This window comes from Pseudorca crassidens, chromosome 1 (assembly GCF_039906515.1).
Source record: "Pseudorca crassidens isolate mPseCra1 chromosome 1, mPseCra1.hap1, whole genome shotgun sequence".
Classification (NCBI taxonomy): Eukaryota; Metazoa; Chordata; class Mammalia; order Artiodactyla; family Delphinidae; genus Pseudorca; species Pseudorca crassidens.
In genome coordinates this window covers 120,115,433-120,138,539 of record NC_090296.1, presented here as the reverse complement: position 1 = coordinate 120,138,539, position 23,107 = coordinate 120,115,433, and the positions used below count along the sequence as shown (strand labels likewise).

At 37.3% G+C, this 23,107-nt stretch overlaps 1 protein-coding gene across 2 annotated transcripts in view; it reads right to left on the bottom strand.

Moving 5' to 3' along the window:
• Positions 1 to 23,107, bottom strand: part of ARIH1 (ariadne RBR E3 ubiquitin protein ligase 1) — a 120,936-nt gene that overhangs the window by 16,900 nt on the left and 80,929 nt on the right. For both annotated transcript variants that reach the window (XM_067752617.1, XM_067752609.1), the window contains 4 exons: positions 5,373 to 5,439; positions 3,947 to 4,053; positions 1,268 to 1,310; positions 676 to 747 (listed from right to left, as the gene is read on the bottom strand). In XM_067752617.1, the coding sequence (XP_067608718.1) occupies positions 676 to 747; positions 1,268 to 1,310; positions 3,947 to 4,053; positions 5,373 to 5,439 (289 nt within the window). The remainder of the gene's footprint in view (positions 1 to 675; positions 748 to 1,267; positions 1,311 to 3,946; positions 4,054 to 5,372; positions 5,440 to 23,107) is intronic.

Genomic DNA, 23,107 nt, shown 5'->3' with positions numbered 1-23,107 from the left:
AAGAAGTGGTTCATGGCATAAAGATACTGAATTCTGAAACTAGTATCATGACCAATGTTATTCAAAAAATAAAAGCCAAAAAACCAAGGATACTCATATTACCCCAAAGCTTCTACTTCTCAGGATTCAAGTCTCTTAATAAATCATATTTTGGAAGTTTAACATGTTAAACTTGTTAAGCCCAATTCAGTTACATAATAAGAAGTTACTCGGTTATTCTGACTGAACACTGCCCTAAAGAATGACTCCTTAGAAGTTAAACCCTGGGGATTTTAAAAGGCAGAAATATAGCCTAGTTAAAAAAAAAAAAAAAAAGTTGGGTGGAAAAAAACTCTATAATACATTTGTATACTAAAAGGCAGCCAAGAACAGTATGAAAAGATATTATCAAACCCCAGGGTAGAAAAATTATCAACTACTGCTTTTCTGATAGAAGAAAACTTCTACAGCAGAGTACCGTGCATATTGCATTATAGTAATCAATAAAATAAACTCAAACAGTAAAACAAAGGCAAATTATTAATAGGCAATAATTCTGAAAATAAAAAGTAAACCTTAATCAAGAAAAAGGTAAAACAAGGCCCTTTATTAGGTAAACTTACTACTTTTGCTAATGCTGATACACCTATCCTTATCCGTTTCAATACCAAGAGTTTACTGAAGGAAAATACCAACCTTTGTGTTGGCTGCAATCCAATTAGAGGTTTCACTGTCATCATCACACTTTTTAATCCACTTCTTCAACCACTGTTTGAAAACAGGAACCGTTTTCAGTACAACAGAAGACTCAAGGATAGCAAATTACATCAACACTTAAATTCAGTCAAGCTTAAATGTAAAAACCAAAGGATAAGACTATCACTGGGTTTACTACCTTTTAAACCAAGAAATCCTGTGATTCTCATATCCAGTCCAGGTACATAAAAAATCAACCAAAGGAGAACTTTCTCTGGCTGAAGCTAAATGCGGAACCTAGAGCTCAAGGAGAGGCACAGCTGCAAGGTGTGTCATTCCCCTTAGCTAATTACAAAGCCTTCCAAGGGAGGTGCCTTAACCCTCATTATCTTGATAATAATCAGGAGATGACTTTATTCCTAAGGAATGTTCCCTGAATACTTGCAAACATCACCTGAAATAAAAAGGGCAAAATACTATCTTCCATTTACTAATGAATAAATAACAAACTTGTGGGCTGTGGCTTTCAGTCATTAAGTCTTAGAAGTACTCTACTACCTTATTTAAAAATGAAAATGCCAGGCAAACTCACCTTACATTTAACAGGGTCATGCCAATTTTCTCCACAGTTAAAGCTGTTAAGTGACACAAGAGTTAAAAGAATTAAGTCTTACCTACTGTAAGTAAAGACAAACAAACAACTTCATGCTTTACAGTTCCTCAATACTTTCACCAGTTTCTAGTGACTGCAAAATACAAGGACAGGAACCATGCCTATTTTATTCTACAGTAAATTATTTAGCATTTAGTACTGGGACCAACACATATTTGGGTGTCTGTGTGTGAAATGAGGAATGACTTGTAAGCATGAAGATATTCTATGATGACAATTTCACAATAGATGACTATTTAAATAGCTACCAAACTGTAAAGACAAAAAAATCAGTATAGTTAGATTTGTATTTTTCTGATAGTTTTTAATATGTATAATTCCTTGCTGCAACCACTATCTAACTGAAACCAAAATGAAATCATGTTCAATAATTTGAACTTAAATTTCAACCAACGCTTACCATAGGTATATATTAAATATTTTATTTAACACTCCAAATGAAGAGTTAAAGAATGACTTTGTAGGGTAATTCTATACTTCAGTACTAATGCACAGTAAGCAATATGTGGGAAGCAAACAAGTCATATCTCTGCATGATCCAAACAAATGAATCTCAGCCAGTAGAGATAAATTGTACCAAACAAGGTATAAAGCAAAAGACTATGTCTACATATTCTCTAAGACTATATTAACTGCTAATCCCTTTCTGTTTTCTAGGCACAAGGTATATACATTTGTTTAAAAAGTATAAATTAAGAATAAACACAAATGCTTGTGAAAAAGTAACCATGGTATGGCTGATTAATTAGCTAATCAAGTAATTTGGGAATGCTAAAAATCCCTTGCAAATAAGAAGAATAAAGTGCTACATCAGTTTAAATGAAGTCAGGATAATGGTTACTTCTGGAGATGAACGTGGGGAATGGAATGGAGAAGGGAACATCAAGAAGCTTCAAATGGCACTTCCCTGGTGGCGCAGTGGTTGAGGGTCTGCCTGCCAATGCAGGGGACACGGGTTCGTGCCCGGTCCGGGAAGATCCCACATGCCACAGAGCGGCTGGGCCTGTGAGCCATGGCCGCTGGGCCTGCGCGTCCGGAGCCTGTGCTCCGCAACGGGAGAGGCCACAACAGTGAGAGGCCCGCGTAACGCAAAAAAAAAAAAGAAGCTTCAAATGTACCTGTCAGGCTTTATTTCTAGACAAAAACAAACAAAATACTGATTCTGATTAAGCTGGGTTGTAACTATGTAAGTACTCGTTATTCTCTATACTTAAGTCTGTATTTGAAATATTTCATACTAAAAGTATATTTGAAACTAGGTAAGGAATCAGACTCTACCCTCTGTCTACAGGGTAAACTCTGAAACAATAATGCATATTTAACCTTTACCAAAATAGCATGTATTTTACATAAATTTAATCTCTATGAGTTTACCTACTCTTTTTGGAAATATTTAGTATTAATGATGTATATGTCTAATTCTATAGATGTTTGGAGAAAAAAGAAGAATGATACGGAATACCAATAAAATGTTTATTTGTTAGTTACAGAGCCCCCTGGCTTGACTGGCTTCTCATTCCTAAAAGATCCATAAGGGAATGGAAGATCATCTTCACTCTCTAATACGTGATACTGGAAATTCCCTGCTAAACTGAACCTAAAATTCAAAGGCTAAAGAGTATGCTATAGCACTCCCAGGAATCCAGGTTACCAAGAAAGCTGTGGCCAGGGGCCCCATAGAAGAACTCTTAGTTAAAGAAAGCACATCTATCAACTAAGTTTTATCTTTCCAAATTTTCTGCATATTTTTAGGAATAAGATTAAACTTGTCAGAATAAAGGAAATTAAAAACAAAATAAGGGCTTCCCTGGTGGCGCAGTGGTTGAGAGTCCACCTGCCGATGCAGGGGACACGGGTTCGTGACCCGGTCTGGGAAGATCCCACATGCCGTGGAGTGGCTGGGCCCGTGAGCCATGGCCGCTAAGCCTGCGCGTCTGGAGCCTGTGCTCCGCAACGGGGGAGGCCACAACAGTGAGAGGCCCGCGTACAGCAAAAATAAATAAAAAATAAAAACAAAACAAAACACCTAACTGTGTATTTTATTTCCTAAGAGAGAACCTGAAAACAGATCAAGAGCTATAAGGGAACCAAACATAATTTGACAAAATAAGCAGTCAATCAGAAATGAGAACTTTTAAAATTTACAATAAATAATGTAATAATATAATATATAAAATATAAATATAATATATATAAATATAAAACAGATAAAGTTGAAAAAAAAAGAAATGAGAAGAACTGAGTTTTTGTCCCAGATCTTTAAATTTGCTGCCACATACGTTCCACTGGAGCACACAAGAGAATGTGATTACAGCCGCATTTTTTTTTCCCATAAGAAAATAAATCCAAAAGTTAGAGCAACAAAGAGGAAAAACTATCTTAAGATGTGACTTTTTAATCGAATTTTTATTTAAAAGAAATACAAACTATTTAAAGTCAACATCACCCACCTACCTCAGATAAAGAATATTTTCTACTATTTTTTTCTTTTTCTTTTTTTAAAATTGGGGTATAGTTGCTTTTTTTCTACTATTTTACTAACAAAAATAAATAGAAAAGCTATGTGCAGTACTCCAATTTAAGAAATCACTTGCTTACCAAAACTGGCGCCCACATTTGCAGCGAACAGGTTTAGCATCAGGATATTGGACTTTAACAACATGGTGGCAATCTGGGGCAGGACACCACTTTAACAGTCGATTGCACTGAAATACAAGTTGGAACATAAAAAATGACAGCAAATTAAATCATGATGCAAGATTTTCCAGTACGCCATGCAATTATTTATACTACTTCCTCACTATCACAAAGTGGGGATGGTGTCACCGACACAAAAATACCAGCCACCAATACTTAGTCTCCTACAGCAATGCTTTTGGACGTACTGTTCTTCTAAGATTATACATCCCTTGAAGACCTGGTATTATAAAATATATAACCTATCTCTTATTCTATCTTCAAAATCCCACTGAGAACTTTAAAATAAATGATCACCATTATGTGATCATTAACAAGCATCAATTTGTCTATGGTTCTATTTCAGGGCAATTTTAAAAGATACAAGAAAACAAGATACGCTTCTACTTAGGGAAGGCGTTTACATGCTATAGAATAGTATGAAACAAGCTGAGGAATACACGTGGAGTTTCTCTCTTTGACCATAGAAAGCTCTTCTAAGAACAAAAGCCAGTGCCTAAACCCCAGCAAAGATTCCATTTTAATTCATCAAAAGAAATATAACTTTTGAAGTATTTTTATTATGTGACAAAACATGGCTCAAGGAACAGTCCATCAGAACTCGTTTATTGACCATTTCAAAAAATATACTATTCCTAAAAAATGCTATTTTCTAGAAGATATGACCTTCAGTTTAATCTCTAATAAAAATTAAAATTACATTCTAGAATTTGAAATACCAAGTTACACTGGTGCTCTTGTACAGGGGCTGGCAAACTTCTTTCACACAGAGCCAGAAAGTAGAGATATTTGGCTCCGTGGGCCATATGGCCTCTTTAGCAACGACTCAACTCTGCCACTGCAGCTCAAAAGCAGTCACAGAATAAAACTGCATGTTCAAATAAATCTTTATTTACAAAAACAGGCAGGCCATAGTTTGCCAACTTCTGTTAAGACATATTTGATAAAAACAAACAAAAAAACACTACATAATTCTTTTTAAACGAAGTTTACTGGTAATGGAAGGTAAAACAAGCAGAGATATAGCAGGGTTAGAGGGCCCAACATGATTAAACATGACATCACTAATAATCAGCTAAAATTCTCTGCTAGGGAAAAAGGAAGACTATAAAATAATTTTATTTTCAAAGCTCAAGATCGATGAAAAGACATCTACTTATTGGTTTATCACATTCCTTTGAGAATAAAGGTATTTTGGTATGCTTCATAAATGAAGACAAAAACTGAAGTTACTGTAAAGGTGTTTCTTATATAAGACAAACTGATATTTCTATTAATAAACAGAATTCCTTTTACTTAAAGAAGGAAAACTTATGCGATCACTTACCTCTACAAAGCTATTTGTTATTAAATGCTGATACTTTAATTTAACTTTTGAATCTGTGATCAGGCGCCTGAAAGCGAGAATAAAAGTTTATTAGGAAGTTTTCAGCTAAGAATATTTTCCACATTTATAAAATAAAATTTCAATGCTCTGTGCTATAAAAACTGCCTTAAATTGAAAATACTAAAATACATAAACTGTCAACAAATGGAACTGTAGGAATCAAAACAATAATTTCAAAGTTTCTATAGTTTTATTTTGGTAGACATTTCCCCATTTCTTATACTCTAAATATTCTGTTTTTACCCAGTTTGTATTGTAGTCTAATGACTTACCAATATTGTCAAATTTAGGCCCCTTTCAGAGTTTTCTGACTCTGATATCTTGCCTTAAGACAGTAATTCTCAGCCACCTTTTCTAAGATCCCCTCCCAAAAATCTGTGTATGAAATAAGGGATGTTGGTAGGAATGTTCAGAAATTGATCCAGGTTTGCTAGATACAATTTTGATAGCCTCCTTCTTCTGAAATCTTTTGGTAATTTATCAGAAATGCTTATTGACTGCAACCTGGCTTCCTTTATCCACCTAGAACACCTTAATTCACAAGAATTTCTTGAACTCACAGGAACCCATGAAAGTGAAGAACCCTGAAGCTTAAGTTTCATTAATTTTAATGGTAAATACTCCTGTGAGTATTATAAGAAAATGGTGTTAAAGCAGAAAAAGAGTAACTCACAAACCCAGCAAGAATGATATCAAAAATGCACAGTCCAGAGAGAAACCTTCAAGATGGTGGAGGAGTAAGACATAGACATCACCTTCCTCCCCACAAATACATCAGTAATACATCTACATGTGGAACAACTCCTAGAGAACACCTACTGAATGCTGGCAGAAGACCTCAGACTTCCCAAAAGGCAAGAAACTCCCCACATACCTGGGTAGGGGAAAAGAAAAAGAAAAAACAGAGACAAAAGAATAGGGACATGACCTGCACCTCTGGGAGGGAGGTGTGAAGGAGGAAAAGTTTCCACACACTAGGAAGCCCCTTCACTGGCAGAGACGGGGGAGTGGGGGGGGGGTGGCAGGGGGGAAGCCTCAAAGCCACAGAGGAGAGCACAGCAACAGAGGTGCAGAGGGCAAGGCGGAGAGATTCCCGCACAGAGGATCAGTGCCAACCAGCACTCACCAGTCCAAGAGGCTTGTCTGCTCACCCACCAGGGCGGGTGGGGGCTGGGAGCTGAGGTTCGGGCTTCGGAGGTCAGACCCCAAGGAGAGGAATGGGGTTGGCTGCGTGATCACAGCCTGAAGGGGGCTAGTGCGCCAGAGGGCCGGGAGGGAGTCCGGGAAAAACTCTGGAACTGCCTAAGAGGCAAGAGACGATTGTTTCGGGGTGCGTAAGGAGAGGGGATTCAGAGCACCGCCTAGACGAGCTCAGAGACGGGTACGAGCCTAGGCTCACAGAGCGGACACGAGAGACGGGCATAAAACGCTAAGGCTGCTGCTACAGCTACCAAGAAGCCTGTGTGCAAGCACAGGTCACTATCCACACCTCCCCTCCCACGAGCACGCCGCCACGGCCAGGGTCCCGTGATCCAGGGACAACTTCCCCGGCAGAACGGCAGAACGGCAAAACGCACGGCACGCCTCAGGCTGGTGCAACATCACGCTGGCCTCTGCCGCGCATCCCTACCCCTCCCTGCCTCTGGCCTGAGTGAGCCAGAGCCTCCTCATCAGCTGCTACTTTAACCCCATCCTGTCTGGGCCAAGAACAGACACCCTCAGGCGACCTACGCGCAGAGGCGGGGCCAAACCCAAAGCTGAACCCCAGGAGCTGTGCAAACAAAGAAGAGAAAGGGAAATCTCTCCCAGCAGCCTCAGGAGCAGAGGATTAAATCCCCGCAATCAACTTGATGTACCCTGCATCTCTGGAATACCTGAATAGACAACGAATCATCCCAAAATTGAGGTGGTAGAATTTGGGAGCAACTGTAGACTTGGGGTTTGCTTTCTACATCTAATTTGTTTTTGGTTTTATGATTATCTTAGTTTAGTGTTTAGAGTTTATTATCATTGCTAGATTTGTTTACTCATTTGGTTGCTCTCTTCCTTTTTTTAAAATAAATAAATATATATATATACTTACTTTTTCTCTTTTTGTGAGTGTGTATGTGTATGCTTCTTTGTGTGATTTTGTCTGTATGGCTTTGCTTTTACCATTTGTCCTAGGGCTCTGTCTGTCCGTTTTTATGTTGTTGTTTTAAGTATACTTTTTAGCGCTGCTTATCACTGGTGGATTTGTTTTTTGGTTTGGTTGCTGTCTTTTTTTATTATTATTCTTTCTTTAAACTACTTTTTAATTTTTAATAATTTATCTTTTATTTTAATAACTTTAATTTATTCTATTTTTTTCTTTCTTAATTTTCTTCTCCCTTTTCTTCTGAGCCGGGTGCCTAACAGGGTCTTGGTGCTCCGGCAGGTGTCAGGCCTCTACCTCTGAGGTGGGAGAGCCGAGTTCATGACATTGGTCCACCAGAGGCCTCCCGGCTCCACATAATATCAAACGGCGAAAGCTCTCCCAGAGATCTCCATCTCAACGCTAAGACCCAGCTGCACTCAACAACCGGCAAGCTACAGTGCTGGACACCCTATGCCAAACAACTAGCAAGACAGGAACACAATCCCACGCATTAGCACAGGGACTGCCTAAAATCATAATGAGGTCATAGACACCCCAAAACACGCCACTGGACGCAGTCATGCCCACCAGAAAGGTAAAATCCAGCCTCATCCACCAGAACACAGGCACCAGTCCTCTCCACCAGAAAGCCTGCACAACCCACTGAATCAACCTTAGCCACTGGGGGAAGACAACAAAAAAAAAACCGGTAACTACGAACATGCAGCCTGCGAAACGGAGATCCCAAACACAGTAAGTTAAGCAAAATGAGAAGACAGAGAAACACACAGCAGATGAAGGAGCAAGGTAAAAACCCACCAGACCAAACAAATGAACAGGAAACAGGCAGTCTAGCTGAAAAAGAATTCAGAGTAATGACAATAAAGATCATACAAAATCTTGGAAAGAGAATGGGGAAAATACAAGAAACGTTTAACAAGGACCTAGGAGAACTAAAGAGCAAACAAACAATGATGAACAACACAATACATTAAATTAAAAATTCTCTAGAAGGAATCAACAGCAGAATAACTGAGGCAGAAGAACAGGTAAGTGACCTGGAAGATAAAATGGTGGAAATAACTACCGCAGAGCAGAATAAAGAAGAACGAAAAGAACTGATGACAGTCTCAGAGACCTCTGGGACAACATCAAACGCACCAACATTCAATTTATAGGGTTCCCAGAAGAAGAAGAGAAAAAGAAAGGGACTGAAAAAATATTTGAAGAGATGATACTTCAAAACTTCCCTAATATGGGAAAAGAAATAGTCAATCAAGTCCAGGAAGCGCAGAGTCCCGTACAGGATAAATCCAAAGAGAGACACGCCAAGACACATATGAATCAAACTATCAAAAATTAAATACAAAGAAAAAATATTAAAAGCAGCAAGGGAAAAACAATTAATAACATACAAGGGAATCCCCATAAGATTAACAGCTAATCTTCCAGCAGAAACTCTGCAAGCCAGAAGAGAGTGGTAGGACATATTTAAAGTGATGAAAGGGAAATACCTACAACCAAGATTACTCTACCCAGCAAATATCTCATTCAGATTCGACGGAAAAATTAAAAGCTTTACAGACAAGCTAAAGATAAGAGAATTCAGCACCACTAAAGCAGCTTTACAACAAATGCTAAAGGAACTTCCCTAGGCAGGAAACACAAGAGAAGGAAAAGACCTATAATAACAAACCCAAAACAATTAAGAAACTGGTAATAGGAACATACATATGGATAACTACCTTGAATGTAAATGGATTAAATGCTCCAACCAAAAGACATAGACTGGCTGAATGGATACAAAAACAAGACCCGTATATATGCTGTTTACAAGAGACCCACTTCAGACCTAGGGATATATACAGACTGAAAGGGAGGGGATGGAAAAGGATATTCCATGCAAATGGAAATCAAAAGAAAGCTGGAGTAGCAATTCTCATATCAGACAAAACAGACCTTAAAATAAAGACTATTACAAGAGACAAAGAAGGACATTACATAATGATCAAGGGATGGATCCAAGAAGAAGATATAACAATTGTAAATATTTATGCACCCAACATAGGAGCACCTCAATACATAAGGCAAATACTAACAGCCATAAAAGGGGAAACTGACAGTAACACAATCATAGTAGGGGACTTTAACATCCCACTTTCACCAATGACAGATAATCTAAAATGAAAACAAATAGGGAGACACAAGCTTTAAATGATACATTATACAAGATGGACTTAATTGACATTTATAGGACATTCCAACCAAAAACAACAGAATACACTTTCTTCTCAAGTGCTCATGGAACATTCTCCAGGACAGATTATATCTTGGGTCACAAATCAAGCCTTGGTAAATTTAAGAAAACTGAAATCGTATCAAGTATCTTTTCCAACCACAACGCTATAAGACTAGATATCAATTACAGGAAAAAATCTGTAAAAAAAATACAAACACATGGCAGCTAAACAATACACTACTAAATAACCAAGAGATCACTGAAGAAATCAAAGAGGAAATCAAAAAATACCTACAAACAAATGACAATGAAAACACAATGACCCAAAACCTATGGGATGCAGCAAAAGCAGTTCTAAGAGGGAAGTTTATAGCAATACAATCCTACCTCAAGAAACAAGAAAAATCTCAAATAAACAACCTACCCTTACACCTAAAGCAATTAGAGAAAGAAGAACAGAAACACTCCAAAGTTAGCAGAAGGAAAGAAATCATAAAGAAGGAAAGAAATCATATTCACCAGAAATAAATGAAAAAGCAATTAAGGAAACAATAGCAAAGATCAATAAAAATAAAGCTGGTTCCTAGGGAAGATAAAATTGATAAACCATTAGCCAGACCCATCAAGAAAAAAAGGGAGAACACTCAAAGCAATAGAATTAGAAATGAAAAAGGAGAGGTAACAACTGACACTGCAGAAATATGAGAGATTACTACAAGCAACTACATTCCAACAACCTGGAAGAAATGGACAAATTCTTAGAAAACCACAACCTTCTGAGACTGAAACAGGAAGGAATAGAAAATATAAGCAGACCAATCACAAGCACTGAAATTGAGACTGTGATTAAAAATCTTCCAACAAACAAAAGCCCAGGACCAGATGGCTTCACAGGCAAATTATATCAAACATTTAGAAAAGAGCTAACAACTATCCTTCTCAAACTCTTCCAAAATATAGCAGAGGGAGGAACACTCCCAAACTCATTCTATGAGGCCACCATCACCCCGATACCAAAACCAAAGATGTCACAAAGAAAGAAAACTATAGACCAATATCACTGACGAAGATACACGCAAAAATTCTCAACAAAATACTAGCAAACAGAATACAACAGCACATTAAAGGGATCATACACCATGATCAAGTGAGGTTTATCCCAAGAATGCAAGGATTCTTCAGTATACACATATCACTCAACACGATAAATCATATTAACAAACTGAAGGAGAAAAACCATATGATCTCAATAGATGCAGAAAAAGCTTTCGACAAAATGCAACACCCATTTATGATAAAAACTCTCCAGAAAGTAGGCACAGAGGGAACCTACCTCAACATAATAAAGGCCATATATGACAAACCCACAGCCAACATCATTCTCAATGGTGAAAAACTGAAAGCATTTCCTCTAAGATCAGGAACAAGACAAGGCTGCCCACTCTCACCACTATTATTCAACACAGTTTTGGAAGTTTTAGCCACAGCAATGAGAGAAGAAAAAGAAATAAAAGGAATCCAAATTGGAAAAGAAGTAAAGCTGTCACTGTCTGCAGATGACACGATACTACAGAGAATCCTAAAGATGCTACCAGAAAACTACTAGAGCTAATCAATGAATTTGGCAAAGTAGCAGGATACAAAATTAATGCACAGAAATCTCTTGCATTCCTATACATCATTTTTCCTAATGATGAAAAATCTCAATGAGAAATTAAGGAAACCCTCCCATTTACCACTGCAACAAAAAGAATAAAATACCTAGGAATAAACCTACCTAAGGAGACAAAAGACCTGTACGCAGAAAACTGTAGACAGTGATGAAAGAAATTAAAGATGATACAAACAGATGGAGAGATATACCATGCTCTTGGATTGGAACAATCAACATTGTGAAAATGACTATACTACCCAAAGCAAGCCACAGATTCAATGCAATCCCTATCAAACTACCACTGGCATTTTTCACAGAACTAGAACAAAAAATTTCACAATTTGTATGGAAACACAAAAGACCCCGAATAGCCAAAGCAATCTTGACAGAGAAAAGCAGAGCTGGAGGAATCAGGCTCCCAGACTTCAAACTATACTACAAAGCTACAGTAATCAAGACAGTATGGTACTGGCAGAAAAAGAGAAATATAGATCAATGGAACAGAACAGTAAGCCCAGAGATAAACCCATGCACATATGGTCACCTTATTTTTGCTACAGGAGGCAAGAATATACAATGGAGAAAAGACAGCCTCTTCAGTAAGTGGTGCTGGAAAAACTGGACAGCTACATGTAAAAGAATGAAATTAGAACACTCTCGAACACTATACACAAAAATAAACTCAAAATGGATTAAAGTCCTAAGTGTAAGGCCAGAGACTATAAAACTCTTAGAGGAAAACATAGGCAGAACACTCTATGACATAAATCACAGCAAGATCCTTTTTGACCCATCTCCTAGAGAAATGGAAATAAAAACAAAAATAAACAAATGGGACCTAATGAAACTTAAAAGTTTTTGCACAGCAAAGGAAACCATAAACAAGATGAAAAGACATCCCTCAGAGTGGGAGAAAATATTTGCAAACGAAGCAACTAACGAAGGATTTACCTCCAAAATATACAAGCAGCTCAGGCAGCTCAATACCAAAAAAACAAACAACACAATCCAAAAATGGGTGGAAGACCTAAATTAACATGTCTCCAAAGAAGATATACACATTGCCAACAAACACATGAAAGGATGCTCAACATCACTAATCATTAGAGAAATGCAAATCAAAACCACAATGAGGTATCACCTCACACCAGTCAGAATGGCCATCATCAAAAAATCTACAAACAATAAATGCTGGAGAGGGTGTGGAGAAAAGGGAACCCTCTTGCACTGTTGGTGGGAATGTAAATTGATGCAGCCACTATGGAAAACAGTATGGAGGTTCCTTAAAAAACTAAAAATAGAACTACCATTCGATCCAGCAATCCCACTACTGGGCATATACCCTGAGAAAACCGTAATTCAAAAAGAGTCATGTACCACAATGTTCACTGCAGCTCTACTTACAATAGCCATGACATGGAAGCAACCTATGTGTCCATCAACAGATGAATGGATAAAGAAGATGTGGCACATATATACAATGGAATATTACTCAGCCATAAAAGGAAACAAAATTCAGTTATTTGTAGTGAGGTGATGGACCTAGAGTCTGTCATACAGAGTGAAGTAAGTCAGAAAGAGAAAAACAAATACTGTATGTTAACACATATATATGGAATCTAAGAAAGAAAAGGTTCTGAAAAACCTAGGGGCAGAACAGGACTAAAGATGCAGATGTAGAGAATGGACTTGAGGACACGGGGAAGGGGAAGCTGGGACAAAGTGAGAGAGTGGCATGGATATATATACACTACCAAACGTAAAATAGATAGCTAGTGGGAAGCAGCCACATAGTACAAAGAGATCAGCTTGGTGCTTTGTGACCATCTAGACGGGTGGGATAGAGACGCAAGAGGGAGGAGATATGGGGATATATGCACATGTATAGCTGATTCACTTTGTTGTAAGGCAGAAACCAACACGCCATTGTAAAGCAATTATACTCCAATAAAGATGTGAAAAAAAATGCATAGTCCAATCTCATTAAACTCTCTTAAATGAACAGGAAAGTTTTGTACAATTTGGCTTCATCTATTTCTTGAGTTTCTTATCCCACTCACTTCTCTTCTTCCATAAGACCCCACCCTGGGACTTCCCTGGTGGTCCAGTGGTTAAGATTCTGAGCTTCCACTGCAGGGACCACAGATTCTACCCCTGGTTGGGAAACTAAGATCCTGCATGTGGCACAGTGTGGCCAAAAAGAAAGAAAAAAAAGACCCCACCTGTCCTGAGCTACTTTCAGTGTACTCCCCTCATATCTGTATTCTTTCAAAAGAGTATACACCACACTTCCTCAGAGGCTTTTGCTTGGGGCCACCTCCCTTGGAAAGGAAACAAAAGATTATCATAGTGGGGCTCTGAGGTGGGACAACCTAGGTTAGAATACTGGCTTCACAACGTACTTACTATGAACTGAGGGTAAGTTCTTTGACTTTTCCATTTTTCAGTTTACTAATCTGTAAGATGGAGAGAAGAAATAGAGCTGGCCGACTAGAATAGTGCCTGGCAAATAGTAAGCACTCAATAAATATAAGATGAAGTTGCTATTATATTTTATTTCACTCAGCTAAGATATATTGTTACTCATGGAGGTCTTTTCTGACAATTCACCGTATCAGTCTAGACACAGACCACCTTTACCTTAGTTCCTATGGCACATGATACACCTCTCCTTTATAGGATGTGTCATAATTTTCATTAGACAGCTATCTGTATAATCATTTGTTTAATATCTGCCTTCTTGTTTCCCTATCCCCAACCAAACAATAACCTCCATGAAAAGATCTCTTATGTTCAGTACAGTGCCTGGTCTGTGTTTAATAAGGATTTTTAAAATGAGTAAACCTCCACATCTTGCAGATGTTGAAAATGAGGTATAAAAATGATTAGTGTACTTGGCAGTTCCTCAAAAACTTAAACACAGAATTACCATATGACCCAGCAATTTCACTCCAAGGAATCGAAAACATGTGTTCAATAAAAGTCTTGCATACAAATGTTCAAATAACACAAATGTTTCCACAAAAAGTATAAATAACTCAAATGTCCAAGAACTGAGGAATGGAGAAATATGGAATATCCATATAATGGAATATTATTTAGCCATAAAAAGGAACGGCATCCTTATACATGCTACCACATGGATGAACCTTGAAAACATTATGTTAAGTGACAGAAGCCAAACACAAAAGATCACATACTGTATGACTCCATTTTAATGAAATGTCCAGAATAAGCAAATCCATACAGACAGAAAACTGATGAGTGGTTGTCAGGGTCTAGGGGGAGGAGGGAGTGAGGAATGACTGTTTAGTGGTTATGGGATTTCTTTTGGTACACTGAATTGTGTACTTTAAACTAGTCAAAATGGTGACTATTGCTATATGAAATTCACATCAATTAAAAAATAATTAAGAAACAGACTCAAATTCAGAATCCCTGATTTCCAAATACATCTTACTCCTTCTATTACCCATAATGCTTCTCTGATGAGACAAACCCTAATGATTTCTTATAGATGATTCTAGCCTAAGCATAACTGGTGAGAATAAAGGTCAGCCATAGATATTAGGCCAAAATGACTAAGCCTTAAGTTGGTGATAGGGAAGAAAAAGAAAGTGATCTCCCATCTTTGAGAATAAGCATTCTCAAGAAGGCAAGTGTCAACCTGGCCATTAATAAGCTAATTATCTTCACAAGGTCCTGCTGCCATCACTTATGTTGAAAATAGCTATTATGCCAATTCTCACCGTAGAAGGCAGCTCTTTATCAAGGTAAAAAAAAAAAAGACTTTTACTGAATGCCATCTATATATACATTCTGAGCACAGGGTCAGAAGCATTTAAACGCCCTTGAGTTTTGGGATAATTCTATGCTTTTACAAATGAGATAACTAGAGAGCTGTGCTTTGAAACCAGGTAACTTTAAACACAGGATTTTTTTTTTTTTAGTATGCCCAGTACTTTAGTATACTTACACTAAACATATAATACTTATATGTCTTATACTTATATAGCACCCTGAATAAGTCAACAATATTATGCTTCTATTTAGGACTAATGATGAAATATTTTTCTTTAAAAAGGGTTTTTTCTCCCCCTGACAAACCAATTATAGGTAAGTATAAAGAATGAAATAAAAATCACCTTTAACCCTATTGCTCAGGAGGAATAACCACTCAAGATTTTTATGAATCTAGACTCTTTCCTCTTCTTTTCTGTAAATGTATGATATATAATTTTAAATAGAAAATTCACTACATATTATTTCATATCTTAGTTTTTTAAAACTAACATTATAGGCATTTTCCAATGTATTAAAATAATTCATAAATCTTTTTAAAAGCTGCTATTACGTTCCATCTTCCCCTACTGGTAGGCTTTTTGGGTTGTAGGATTATGACAATGTGATGATTAACAACTTTATAAAAAAACTCTGCTCAAATTTCTGGTCATTAAAAAGAAATGTAACATATACTGTGAGCTGAATTCATGTAATCACAATCAAAGGTCAAAATGATCTTAAAATCATCTCTGGCTCATCTCCTTCTTTTATCAGAGTTTGACTCTAACTCTACCTTGAAAACACATCCAAAATCCAACCATTTCTCACTACCTCCTCGGCTACAGTCTTGGATCAAACCAACATCATTTCTCTTCTGGACTGTTTTAATAGTCTCGCCATCTCCTTGCTCCCACTTAGTCTCTTTTTAATATGAGCAGTCAGAGCAATCCTCTATGACCAAGTCATTCCTCTGCTCAAAATCCTCTCATGACTCTATCTTAGAATAAAAGCCAAAAACCTTAATGGCCTATTAGGCCTGACACAATCAGCTTCACGCAGCCCTACAACACCCTTCTCTGCTTCCCTTCAATCTGGAACTTCACATTTATAGTTCAAAAACATTATTAAAAGTTTAATAATTATCAGTAATTTAATCCCTATATATATACACTTTACCTTATTAATTACCAAAGCTTGACAAATTATTTCATTTTGCATTTCAATGAGACGAGGAAATTATTTTCAGTGTGAACTTGAGTTCTGATCCCTTAAGCATATATTTTAAAATGGACAGTATTCTATACATTTGTGATTAATTTCCTACTTAGAATACTGAAGTAGTGTTTTTCTGTTTCATCGTAGAGAAATGATGGGGGGGGAGCATTAATTTACTCCACCATGAGACATACAACTTTAAAGTCACATGTTTTCAAAGCATTCTCCATAAACTCTCTGTAGACTGCCTTAAAAATAAATACAACCTTGGGGGTAAGCAAAGATTTCGTAAGTAGCAATAATCATAAATGAGGGAAAATAAGGAATTAGATGCCATTAAAATAAAAACTTCTGTTCACCAAACATCATTCAGAGAGAATAAAGGTAAGCCACACATTGGGGAAAATAGTTGTAATACATATATCTAACAAAAGACTCATATGAGAATATTTTAAGAATTCTTAGAAAGTAATTAACAAATAGACAAAATAACAAAATTTTAATAATGAGAAAGTGACTTGAATGGGCGCTTCGTAAAAAGGGATATCCAAGGAAAGGTGTCTGACATCATCACCCATCAAGGAAATGCAAATTAAAACCACCATGAGATATCCCTATATACCCACCAAAATGGCTAAAATTAGAAAAGACTAGTGATACAAGTGTGAACAAGGACTAGAGCAGTCACACATAACTAGGAGAAGTGGAGGTACAACTACTCTGAAAAAGTAGATACTCTGGCAGTACCTATTGTAAGGCTAAAAATCTCACTCTTCAGTATATACCCAAAAGAAATCAGTGCATATCTACCCAGACACTTCTGGAATATTCTTTGTAGTTTTTTCACAGTAGTCAAAACCAAACAAACAAACCAAAAAAACTCCAAGTATCTATTATCAGGAGAATGAAATACTACATAGCAAAAACAAAACAAACCTAAAAACATACATATATACTTAACAACATGCACATACCTCAAAGAAACACATTACATTAACTGAAGCCGATACACACTCAGAAAAAGAACATGCTACACAATTCTATTTAAATGAGGTTCAAAAACAGGTAAAATTAACTGGTGGTGACAGAAGTCAGAATAGGTAGTGGGGGTGAGATGGATACTGTCTGGGAAGGGTCACAAGGATGAATATTCTGGGTACTGGAAAAATTCTGTACCTTGATCTGGGTGGTTAATAAAACATATTTCTAAAGTAAATGTACTTTACACACTTTATTGAATTTATTTTAGAACTTAATTCAAAAAGTAAAAACAAAAACCAATGCACAGCAAATTGAACTGATTATAATTAAATAAAAATGATGTATTTCCACTGTAAAAGACGAGATGCTCTACTATACTGTGATTAATACACATATCAAAGTTTAGTTTGTCTCTTGCCTCAGATGGTACAAATCATCTGAGGGTCTACACAGCTTCACAAGCCTATGTGATAGAATGTAAAAAATAATCGTCTGACTTGGATGCTTGGAATATTCATTCTTCTTGGAGCAGCACAGACTTACAGGACTACATTTACTTTGCTCTGGATCCATTCAATTACTTGGTTTTATGTAATATTTACAATTATAATATTATAAAAGCACTGGCTTACCATTTCGTGACTAAACCTACTGACAAAACATAAAAGAAACTGTTCCAGAATAGATTTAAGTATAAAGTTGACAATATAAAGTAATTATGTATCTAACAGAAATTAGGGGGTAGAAGAGATTAAAGGTGAATGACAGCACAGAGGCAGCAATTTCCTCACCTTACATAGTAAGTAGTTAAGATTTACTACTTAAAGTTGATGGAACAGGAAATAACTATCGAAGAATAGCTTTTAAGTTATATTATCTAATTTAAGACAATCTATTTTTAAAAGAACATTTCTGCCCTTTTCAGACAAGTGAGGAATTAGCCAATAGAGGTATGGATTATCAATACCAAGATCCTAAGATACATTTTTAAAAAATCTTTTTTTATAATTGAAGTATACTTGACTTACAATGTTGTGTTAATTTCTGCTGTAGAGCAAAGTGATTCAGTTATATATATATATATATATATATATATATATATACACATTATTTTATATTCTTTCCATTACAGTTTATCACAGGATATTGAATATAGTTCCCTGCGTTATATAGTAGGACCTTGTTGTTTATCCATTCTATACGTAATAGTTTGCATCTGTTAACCCCAGACTCCCAAGCCATCCCTCCCCCATGCCCCCTCCCCTTGGCAACCACAAGTCTGTTCTCTAAGTCTGTTTCTCTTTGGTAGATAAATTAATTTGTGTCATATTTTAGATTCCACATATAAGTCATATCATATGGTATTTGTCTTTCTCTTTCTGACTTACTTCACTTAGTATGATAATCTCTAGGTCCATCCATGTTGCTTGAAATGGCATTATTTCATTCTTTTTTATGGCTGAGTAGTATTCCACTGTATATATGTACAGCATCTTCTTTATCCATTCATCTGTTGACGGACATTGAGGTTGTTTCCATGTCTTGGCTATTGTAAATAGTGCGCTATGAACACAGGGGTTCATGTATCTTTTTGAATTACAGTTCTGTCTGGACATATGCCCAGGAGTGGGATTGTTGAATCATATGGTAACTCTATTTTTAGTTCATTTTTTAAAATCTTATGTATCACTTAAAGCTTTAAAAAAAAATCATCTGGAATAATTTTGCTAGAACTGAGTGGCAATGAGTGTCTGTCATCATCTCTGCTTATCTGTTTCTAAAAACCCCCATATATGAAAATAAACCATTCCATTTTTTAGACACAGCCTGCAGGATGTTGAATCAGAACATCACAATTCCAGATATGTGTTAATGATAACAATGATTGGTCAAGGTGTGACTAAATACATTACTTGCAGGTCTTTAAAGATTAAACAGATACAAGTTTACCTTTATCATCCCTAAGATTACTAGAGAAGCTATACACAGAAAAAGAAATTTAGGCCCCAAACAACTACATAAAAAAACTAACCTACTGTGAGTTCACTGGTGGCCTAGTGGTTAGGATTATAGGCTGTCCCTACCGTGGCATGGGTCCAATCCCTGGTCGGGGAACTAAGATCCCACAAGCTGCACGGTGCAGCCAAAAAAAAAAAAAAAAACCACAAACCACTAACCAACTACTAGTATGAACAGAAAGAGACAAAGATTTATTCAGTCTCAAGTGATAAATAATTTAGATAAATAGTTTAAATTAATCTCATGAAAGCATCAAAGAAGGGGAGCCCCACTTAGCCAAATAGCCCTAATGGTATCATAGCATAAATCAATCACTGGAGTTAGCAATGATAACATACGCTTATGAAAGCAGGGAGAATAATATATTTCCAGTTACTTATTCAAGGACACGGGCCTATTACACACCCATTGCGAAGGAGTAAAAAGGTGAATCCAATGAATCACTAATCTTAAGAAGTGAGTCTAAGAAGCACTGAAAGATCAGTGAATAATTTCTGTGTAGTATTTTACCAAGGTTAAAGTCACACATCCTGAATGGAAATAAGAAAAGAATTCAGTCAACATAAATAGGGTACCTGGGGTCAACTTACAGCCTAAGAAAGAATACAGACAAGGATACAGGCAATTACAAAAGTGCAGGGTAAGGGAAATATGGAGGAGCTAAGGAACACATAGGATGTCTATCCAAACCAAAATTAAAATGAGTTAAACTGAGGTGTTAAGAATGACTAAGATGATGAGTAGATTAAGAGAACTGAAGAGTAAAACAGAAAGCGAGTACTGCTTGTAAGAAACAAAGTCAAGAGACAGTAGGAAAAAAAAGTAAAAAAAATCCTACCAAACCAAATGCAAATAAAATGCACAGTACTTTCAAGAAACCAAGCTCTACGTGGCTAGAATAATGTGAGAAAAGGTGAGGCAAAAGATGAAGTTGCATAGGTAAGCAATATAGGACAACGAAAGCCATTTGTGAAGAAGAACTGGAAGGTGGTAACACTGGGTATAAGGGAACCACTTAGGAGCTAGTTGCAGATTCCCAGCTAAGACAAGATGATGGCGTGAATCAGGTTAATGGCAGTAGAAACAGAGAGAAATGGATGGATTTAAAGGTAATTAGGATGTGGAATTTACAGAATTTCGTGCAAGGATGACTGAAAAATGCAGGAGAAAAGTGAATCAGAGATATCACCAAGGTTTCTCATTCAGGCAAATCTTTAACACCAAGTGATGCCATTATATGATACTGAGAAGCAAAAAGAATGATTCTGGTGGTGGTAAAGGTAGTAGGAGGGCTGGACAAGATAAAGCCAGAGTAATGTACAAATGAAGATGCCTGATAGGCACTAGGATATATGGGTCCCAAGATCAAAAAAGAGTGTTAATCTGGAGATATAAATTTGAGAATTTCCAGGGCTTCCCTGGTGGCACAGTGGTTAAGAATCTGCCTGCCAATGCAGGGGACACAGGTTCGAGTCCTGGTCCGGGAAGATTCCACATGCGATGGAGCAACTGAGCCCATGTGCCACAACTACAGAGCCTGTGCTCTACAGCCTGCGAGTCACAACTACTGAGTCTGTGTGCCACAACACTGAAGCCAACGCCCAGAGCCTGTGCTCTGCACGCAAGAGAAGCCACTGCAATGAGAAGCCTGCACGCCACAACAAAAAGTAGCCCCTGCTCCTGCAACTAGAGAAAGCCCGTGCACAGCAACGAAGACCCAATGCAGCCAAAAAAAATAAAATAAAATTTTTTTAAAAAAATTGGGAATTTCCAATGTATGCCTAGGGAGAGTGTATAAAGTGCATAGAGTGAGAATAGTGGGACAGACAGACCCCAAGGAGCACTCTTTTAGGAAAAGGCAGATAAACGTGATTTTGTAAAGTAAGAGTAGAACTAGAGTAGGCCTAGGGTGGTGGCCTTAGGAGTACATGGCTAAGGTGAAGGGGATTTTCCTGGAAACGAGTAGATCACAGAAATGAAAGGCTATGGCAAGAGTTTTCAAACATAAGTATGCATCAGAACCATACTAAGACAGCTTGTCATTCATAATGCTGGGCCCTGTCCCCAGAGTTTCTGATTCAGTAAGTCTGGAGCTGGGCCTGAAAATATGCATTCTCTTAACAAGCTCCTAGGTGATGTTGATGCTGCTGGTCGGGGGACCACACTTGTAGAACTACAGGGCTAGGGTGTAGAATGAACTACACGTATGGGCACTGAAATCACACTGGATGACAGCAAGCCTTGGGAGAAAGAAAAGATTGTGCTTGAGGTGACAGCACTACAAATAATTAAACGGGACAGACCAAGATGTCAAGCAGAGAAAAGCACAAAGGACCATGATACAGCTGGACAACAAGACTCAAAGGATTTATGGATTTTAAAGTGAAGAAGCGAAATGGTCTGAAAACAGCATTTGGGACCAAGGGGAACAATGACTTTACCTCTTGACCATAAAATACACAGGGGAAAACACGCTAGCTTCAAATTGAGAGGGCTAAAGGGTAATATGTCTTCAGGAAGAATCAGATTTCAGTTTCAAGTTCCAAATGAGTTTAATTCAAATTAAAACAAGAAACCATTTTTAAAATCTCTCAAGTTGGAAATTTTTAAAAAACTGATAATCCATCACTGGGAAGGATTCAGTTCCTTTCATACTAAGAAAAAAAAAAGCATATTTCAGTTATGGATCTTAAGATTTTTTTTTAAACAAATTTATTTATTTATTTATTTTGGTTATGTTGGGTCTTCATTGCTGCACGCAGGCTTTCTCTAGATGCAGCAAGTGGGGGCTACTCTTCATTGCGGTGTGCAAGCTTCTCATTGCGGTGGCTTCTCTTGTTCTGGAGCACAGGCTCTAGGCGCGAGGGCTTCAGTAGCTCTGGCACACAAGCTCCGTAGTTGTGGCTCACAGGCTCTAGAGGGCAGGCTCAGTAGCTGTGGCACAAGAGCTTAGCTGCTCTGCGGCATGTGGTATCTTGCAGGACAAGGGCTCGAACCCACGTCCCCTGCATTGGCAGGCAGAGTCTTAATCAGTGCGCCACCAGAGAAGTCCAGATCTTAAGATTAAACATGAAAAACTGCACTTTCTCTCATTTAATTAACCTTTTAAATTCTAAAAGAAAGAAATTATTTATTTAAAAGAAAGAATATGGAAGATATAGCATACAACTATTTAAGGTAAAATGTGGACGTGCACCAGCATGCACATCCAAAGAGCTCAAGAAACCCCAAAGAGGATAAGCACAAGGAGAACCACATCTAGATATATCATAGTCAAAACTGTTTTAAGCCAAAGACACAGCAAATCCTGAAAGTAGCAAACAGGGGACAAAAATATAATTAATAGCTAACTTATCAGAAACAATGGAGGCAAGAAGGCAGTACAATGACATATTCAAAGTGATGAAACTATTAAACAAAAAGCCAAAGAGCATATACATTTGTAGAAATCACCAAACTGCGTTACAAAAAGGTTCCAACAGTATACTCCCCATTGTACTATATGCTCACTCATATTAGATATTACCAAATTCTTTCTTATCAGTCCTAATAACCTTCTATGATGAAACTCATCATAAACTGTCAAACTCTTTCCATCCTCATCTCTAGTAATCTGCTACTCTGTGCTCTAGCTACTACAGAATACATAACAGAGAAGTTCATGGACT